This window comes from Maniola jurtina, chromosome 4, assembly GCF_905333055.1.
Source record: "Maniola jurtina chromosome 4, ilManJurt1.1, whole genome shotgun sequence".
In the NCBI taxonomy this organism is placed as follows: Eukaryota; Metazoa; Arthropoda; class Insecta; order Lepidoptera; family Nymphalidae; genus Maniola; species Maniola jurtina.
Window position 1 is genome coordinate 12,297,055 of NC_060032.1, and position 8,200 is coordinate 12,305,254.

General features: G+C 36.1%; 1 protein-coding gene across 1 annotated transcript; it reads left to right on the plus strand.

The window, feature by feature from the left end:
- The first annotated feature begins 3,095 nt into the window (after positions 1 to 3,095).
- On the plus strand, positions 3,096 to 5,090 carry LOC123864420 (zinc finger protein 271-like). Its single transcript, XM_045904834.1, has one exon. The coding sequence runs from the start codon at positions 3,217 to 3,219 to the stop codon at positions 4,663 to 4,665; it is 1,449 nt and encodes a 482-aa protein (XP_045760790.1). The 5' UTR covers positions 3,096 to 3,216; the 3' UTR covers positions 4,666 to 5,090.
- The last annotated feature ends 3,110 nt before the right edge of the window (positions 5,091 to 8,200 follow it).

An 8,200-nucleotide genomic window follows, 5' to 3' on the forward strand; every position in this document is an offset into this window, starting at 1 on the left:
TCAGATATCTACAGTTTAGCAATTATACATAACACCCGCGATGTTACATGCTCGCTTACGTCTCATTAGTTTAGATTTGTTTTGAAATCGAGCAAACTGTGATTTCCCTACTGTATGATTGCTAATCTTTGATATTACTATCAACCTTGTTTTTACTAGTAGTAGTTGTATTATTATGTTTTAAATACTAGTCTTAATAAGAATCTGTTCAATATATTATTAAGTATAAGGATTATGTTTAGTATACCTACCTAAATCTACCTTTTCTAGATTGAAAGTACCTATTGCGAAATAATATGTTAAGTGCTAGGTTAAATCTCTAATCTACGAAATCTGTTTAGATTGTATGTAATATGTACCTATCTAAGAGATGTAAACCGAAAGTGATATATATTGTAAGACGATGTGAAAATATAATAAGAATTAAAAATATTTATTTTAAAACACCTTGTTTTTTTATTTAGAACTTATTACCAGAGTAGTTTTAATCTATCTCTACCTGGGAAGAGGTAGAGATGGGCGATTTCATAAGGAACATGTGAAAAATAACTAGGAAATTCGCGCTTTATGTTGAAAAACAAACGCTTTCTCACTTATTATCAGTAAGTGGGAAAATTTTCTTTTCGTGTGAAACCACCTGCGAAATATGAGTACCTAGTTAGTAGTTATCTACTCATATTTCACTGATGGTTTTTATTCACTATGGCAAGCGCTTGACCACAATCACACCTGATGGAAAGTGATGATGTGATCTAAGATGGGACGCGCTTACCTAGAAGGTGCCAATTCACTCTTGTTTTAAAGATACTCGGATTGTAATTGGTAGGAAACACAGATCGCGGAAGTGTATTCCAAACCTGAGCCATGTGTATGAGGAATAAAGACACAAAACGTTTCGTGCGTGTGGATGGAATGTCGACGACATTTAAGGATGGAAACTCGCCCGACGTCTTGCTGTTCGATGGTAAAATGGTAAAGGGGGGACAAGATCGAAAAGTTCCTGTGCACACTCTCCGAAATATATCCTATAAAACACCGATAAGCCGGCGACCTTACGGAGGTGATCGAGACTTATTTTATTTATTTTTATTGATGAAACCATAAATAAATTTTATTAATCTTGCTTATAGTCCTCCTAGCTCCTAGTTAGCTAAATAATAATACCTATAACTATATTAATGTAGCAAACGAATGTAACTGCAAAAATTGACATATCACTCGATACAATAGCAAAAAAAAATTTTGGAGACCTCCACTTGTTTTGATGTAACACCGTCAGGTCAATTTTCGGATAAAATATAGCCTATGTCACCCGAACCTTTATAAAAAATCATTTGATATCTCATTCATCAAAATTGGCGCAGTGGTTTAGGCAGTACAGTGGAACACACAGAATCTGGATACAAACATACATACATAACTTTCCCTGAAAAATCACCCGTCAAATTGGGTGACGCAACGGACGGACAGCCGAGGTCATTGAGGCTTAGTAATAGGGTCCCTTTAGCACCCTAAAAACTAAACCAAATAGCGGGCGTCATCTGGTTCAAATCAATGGTTCAAATTGACTGAAATAAATGACTATTTATTTATAATTTATTTATTTATAGATTTTAAAATTCCTCTGCTCGCTAATATACCAATGTAACCCGTCTCTAATCTCTTAACAACAGCTTACTTTTTTTATTTGGTTACTAGTTTACGGCTCTTGATTCTGCTCCATATATATCACATATCTATCAAGTCTATGCTCCATAGACTACATATTGTTACTTATTATTCATCGTAAGGTTCTTTTAGGTCCATTGTTGTAATAAATTTTATGATTATTGATGACTGTAAGGTCTTTGGACTTATTATAATAATATTGATAATGAATATTATGATGAAATAAAATTATTTATCTGTGACACATATGATGTGATATCAGAGATGTGCTACCTAAACATGATTGTGCACTTCAGATTTAATTCCCTGCAAAAATAAACTCTGTTGCATTAGCATAAAGTCCAATTTCTAATACAATTATGCTAAGCGGAAAAACGAGCCGAGCGAGAGGTCTATAAATTGGATTGTGTCACTGTCTAATGGATTGCAAGCATAAAAAAATATTTTCTATGGTACGAATTATGATGTAGCTCACAAAGTTCTTATTCATTGTTTATTTAATTTCAAACAACAAGATTACTTTCTTTTGTTTTCGCAGTAATTTTCATACCCTTATCTTTATTTTATAATGTCATTAAAATATCATTTAGTTTAAAAAGTATTATAAATATTTTTTTAAATTAATAGGATGACAACACTGGGTGTCAAGCAAAACAATATGGCGAACATTCTGTACTATACTATACAGAAGTAGTAAGGTAACCATAATTTGATTGTTTAATGGAAGTGTTTTTTTCTGTTTACGATAGATTTCCCAAAAATGAAGACTTAAGGCAAAAATGGATCGCTGTCGTTCCAGGAAATATCACCAAATAATCGGCAGTTTGCGGAATGCTTTTTAAAGCGGAAGATTTTGCTACGGCTTCGTGTGCACTGAATTTTTTTTAAAAAGAAACGCTGTACCATCAATTTTCCCAAAAGTATGCCTTGCTTACGAACTTCCTAAAACTGTTTAGGACCTAAACACATGCATCAGATTATACAAAATAATTTTACTTACCTATATTATAGGTACCCATACTTAACATGACTGGTACTTTTTCGCAGAACAAAAAAAATTTGAATTTCTCTACTTTTATAACTACAGCGCGGCAGACTATGGCCTAAACCTTTATCATTCTGAGAAGAGACCCGTGCTCAGTAGTGGGCGGCGATGGGTTATCATGATGATTCATCCTCTCCTATAATCCGTCAAATGTCTTACATTATCAAATCGTGTTGTCACCCTAATAGAAAGGGACACAATCCAATTTAGCGCTATCTCAATAGGCTCGTTTTTGGTGTCTCAGTGCACAATCTAGTTTAGGTAGCAGTTATAATACGTCCATGAGGTAGCATGTCTCTGTGTGATATTGTGTCAGCGTGCTGTCAGTGTCATGAAATATCAACCATAACCAAATCACAAATGTCATTTGTCAAATGTCAAACACAGTACACAACAATCAACAATAGCAATTAGCATCAAAAAATAAAATTAATAAAAATTAATATTGATATTTTCTTAATCTCACTCTCAAATTAAAATCATACTTTTTAAAATAACAAACTATGAGTATGAAAATAAATGTGTGTCGTGTGTGCCTGGAACCTCACCAAAATGATTGTGTATCTCTCTCTGAGAAATACCAAGATTTCATCCTCTACGAATTCATCAACACAATAACCAATCTCAAAATCAGGCTGAGCGACGGCCTTCCGGATAAGATATGTAAATCTTGCCATTCCCAGCTGATATCGTCGATAGATTTCAAAGAAAAATGTGAAGCGTCTGACGTTATATTGCGATCTAATCCTGTTAAAGTGGAAATTACATGCTCCCCAGTAAAAAGAGAGGATGCAGGTGATACCATCAAAATAGAATACGATGACGTCTATTGCGACAATACTCTCGATTATCCGCTGGATTCAGAGTCTGAGCATGATGTTAAAGAAGAAGAAAACAATGAAAAGTGTGTTGTTTATCCCATACAACAATCTGAAGAGGAACCAGATATTAAGACAAAGAATGAATTGCGACCGAGTCGAGCTATAGACCTGAAGCTGATATGTGATGACTGCGGCGGTTCATTCAAATCCAAATGCAAGTTGAAAGTTCATTGGAAAAAGACCCATATGTATGATGCTTTAGTATGCCCATACTGCAAACGAACATTCAAGAGCTATAGAGCATTCCACGTCCACAAAAAGAAGAAAACCCAGTCCTGTAAGACTGCTTCTAATGAAAATGTAACCGTAGAGGGAGTGGGAAGAGGGAGAATATTCTGTTGTAAGCAGTGTAACTACAGGAGTAAAAGAGCCAAAGATATGTCTTCACACATCGTCATCCACACCGGGGACAGGCCATTTAAATGCGACATATGTTCAAAAACGTACACCCAGCTTAGTTCTCTCCAAGGCCACAGAGAAATTGCTCACAAGCTGTACATCCTTCAAATGACATGCCACATTTGTGGCAAGTTTGTGAAAGGTCGTCGGCGAGTGAGTAGACATGTACGGAGCCACTCCCAAGTCGATTGCCCAGTGTGTCACAAAACAGTAACCAAATTGTCAATTTTACAACACATGAAAAGGCATAGTGGTATCAAAGGTTACACATGTGAAAAGTGCGCATCCACATTTTATACTATGGCCGAGCTGTGCAATCATAAGCGTTGGAAGCATAGCAAGACAGCGTTTAAATGCGATCAGTGCGACTTCACTACTAACAGAGAGCAAGCTATGAAAAGGCACAGGGTTAGACATTCTGATCAAAATATCCCCTGCACCATTTGTGGAAGATTTTTCCTTTCGAATGAGAGGCTGGTGTTGCATCAAAAGGTGCATTTCACTGAGAAGAAACATGGCTGTTCACATTGTGAATCAAGGTTCTTTAAGAGGGATTCTTTAAGGAGGCACTTGAAGGCAAAGCACTCTGTAAAACTCCCAGATGTAAAGACAGCTACTCTTATTGTTAAAACTGAGACAAATGGTCTGTTGCAAGCTGAAGTGACTGAATGATTGCTTAAACTAAAGTGATATTTAACATATTAATTAACTTAAACAAATAAGATCATAGTTTTTTTCTCCCATGTAAAAATACATTATAAGGCAACTAGAAAATGGATTCTGACCTTAAACTTGTGCTGTGTGAATTTCATCTATTTATTTGGTGGTACAAAGTGAAGCCCACCAGTGTGGGTATCTCTGTTACCGCACGCTTAGTTCGTCAGTCAATTGTTCGTTTTCTGTGCAATCGAGAGAACAGCATAGAAATTTCCATTGCCATACCTTATTACCCAAACCCAACCAATTTTATTATAATTTGTATTTGACCAATTTGTATTGAATTTCATTATTTGAAAGCCTTAGTCAAAAGGGACTTAAAAAGGGGTTATTTTATGCTTTAGACATGGCAATGGGTGTAGTAATGTAAAAAATATTTTCAAATTCAAATTCAAAATATTTTTACTCAATTAGACTTTTACAAGTTCTTTTGAATCGTCAAAAGCATCTACCACTGGTTCGGAATGCCTTTCCTACCGAGAAGAACCAGCAAGAAACTCGGCGGTTGCTCTTTTCAAAGATTTGATATACAATATTATGCCATGTATAAAAGCAATTGAAGTCCTGCGCATTGCTGGAGCATTTTAATAAATAACATTCTAAATAATATGTATTCTTAGCATATGTATAGATATTCTATAATATTTCATACTTCATAGTTAATTAAAACTGATTAAAAATATAAATAACTACCTATTTATTTTTATTTTTAACTGATACTATTTTTAATTCATTTTCTACTACATGATATCCGCAATATCTGTGGATTTAGGTTTATTAATATCCCTTTGATTTTCCCAGATAAAAAACCGGCCAAGTGCGAGTCAGACTCGCGCACCGAGGGTTCGGTACTCGGGTATTTTTTCCGACATTTTGCATGATAAATCAAAAACTATTATGCATTAAAATAAATAAAAATCTGTTTTAGAATGTCCAGTAAAGCCCTTTCATATTATGATAACCCACTTGGTATAGTTATCTCACTTTGTAAATTGAAAACACAAATTCACGGTTTTCGGATTTTTTCCTTTACTTGTGCTAAGACTAGACCTAACTACCTGCCAAATTTCATGATGACAGACAAATTGGTCCTATAAGAGTTCCGTTTTTCTTTTGAGAAACCCTAAAAAGTAGCCTATGTTCCCCGGGATGCATGCTATCTCTGTGTACCCGTCAAAGTCGTTTAGGCAAACTGATTGATGGGCGGCTTACACTTTCCAGACAGACTGATGTACCTACATAGTAGGTACTTTGTGGTAATATCTCTATACTGACTACTGAGACACTGTCATGGATGATCTGCTTGGTGTACCTAGTAGTGAGAGATGTGGGAGTCCCTGGGTTCGGTTCTCGGCAGTTGCAATTTAGGCATAGTCCACCACGCTAGCAAAATGTGGAGAGGCAGACTGAACACCTTTCAGAAATTATGGAAAACTCACGTAATTATGTAGGTTTTGTCGTAACGTATTCTTTCACCGTTAAAGCAAGTGATACTAGATAATTACTTAATTATTAGGGTTCCGTACCTCAAAAGGAAAAATGGAACCCTTATAGGATCACTTTGTTATTTGTCTGTCCGTACGTCCATCCGTCCGTCGTGTCTGTCAAGAAACCTATTGGGTACTTCCCGTTGACCTAGAATCATGAAATTTTGCAGGTAGGTAGATCTTATAGCACAAGTACTGGAATAAATCTGAAAACAGCGAATTTGTGGTTACATCATTAAAAAAAAATTAAAATATGTTTCAATTTTCAAAGTAAGATAACTATACCAAGTGGCGTATCATATGGAAGGGCTTTACCTGTACATTCTAAAACAGATTCTTTTAATGCATAATAGTTTTTAATTTATCGTGCAAAATTTAGAAAAGATACACGAGTACCTACGGAACCCTCGGTGCACGAGTCTGACTCGCACTTGGCCGGTTTTTAGGGTTCCGTACCTCAAAAGGAAAAACTGAACCCTTATAGGATCACTTTGTTGTCTGTCTGTCCGTTGTGTCTGTCAAGAAACCTATAGGGTAATTCCCGTTGACCTAGAATCATGAAATTTGGCAGGTAGGTAGATCTTATAGCACAAGTATAGGTATAAATCTAAAAACAGCGAATTTGTGTTTACATCATTTAAAAAAAATGTGTTTCAATTTTCAAAGTAAGATAACTATACCAAGTGGGGTATCATATGAAAGGAATTTACCTGTACATTCTAAAACAGTTCATCGTGCAAAATGTTGGAAAAAATACCCGAGTACGGAACCATCGGTGCGAGAGTCTGACTCGCACTTGGCCGGTATTTTAATACGCACAAACCTAACTCCGAAAAGTTAGAGGTGCGTGTCCGGGGACCAACCCCGTACTACCCAGCTAGGGGGCCAACATCTATCACCGGTTAGTGCTATTAACGGGGCCCTCTCCGTCACATACTCCATACAATCGTAGCCCCAATTTCATTTGAATATTAAGCAACCAAAGTCCGAAATTTTGCAGACTTAATCTAGAAACTAATATCTGTGCGTGTGGTGTTTTAGATTTTTCGAAAAATTAAAGTTTTAAAATTAAAGGGACTCAAAGATTTGTATGTGAATTTTGAAGACCGCGTAACTTTGAAACTGAATATTTTAACGGAAATCTGGAAAACCACAGACATAAATATTAGTTCCCGGAACGTTTCTAGAAAATTCCATTGAGTATGATTGGTTAGTATTCCAATGAGAGAGGAACTACGTTTGTATAGAGCGAGCGACGGAGAGACCCCTGTTAAGGTAGGTAACAACAATATGATAAAACTCAATAAGCTGAGTTGCAGTTATTAGAAAGATTCCGTAAAAAGTAAAAACCTACTGTTTACTTAGCTATTACACCGATCGCGAGCAATTTACTCTTATCCATTGAGGAGTTCTGTGCTCCATCTCCGAAGATATTCATGAGATCTTCACCAAACTGAAATGAGATCGCCTCTGAAGTATGACCTACCAAACAAAAACAATATTATCTAAATCGGTTTGTAATTGGCGGAGTAATTGCGTAACAAACATAAGAAAAAAAAGTAGAATAGAGAACTTCCTTTTTTGAAGTCGGTTAAAAACTAGAAACGAGATGGCGAGCAAGGCGACTCGAGTGTACTGTACCAAGTTGGGATGGTTTTGTCGCTGGGCTATGAGCGAGTGTGCGAGTGCGACAGGCGAGTAGATAGGTATGTACCTATAAAATTACCGCGGCCAGCCGTGACGGGTAGCCCTGCTAGTTACTTATTAGGTAGGTAAATAATTAGAAGTCTTGAATTACAGGTGTTAGGTAGGTACTTTGTCTATGTAGTAACTAGGCCTACTAGTAACTAGGCACTAGAAGCCTAATTCGCTATATTTCGCCAAAACAGACAAATCTTTGCAATCGATCACTTTACAATTTTTGCTAAGTAACTATTAGCTAATTGTAGTAATTTATAAAAAATATCCTCAATCAATTTTGGACTTGCCTTTACTCAGGTTCA

Coding starts and splice junctions, on each gene's coding strand:
- LOC123864420 (XM_045904834.1), top strand. CDS start 3,217: ATGAGTATGAAAATAAATGTGTGTCGTGTGTGCCTGGAACCTCACCAA.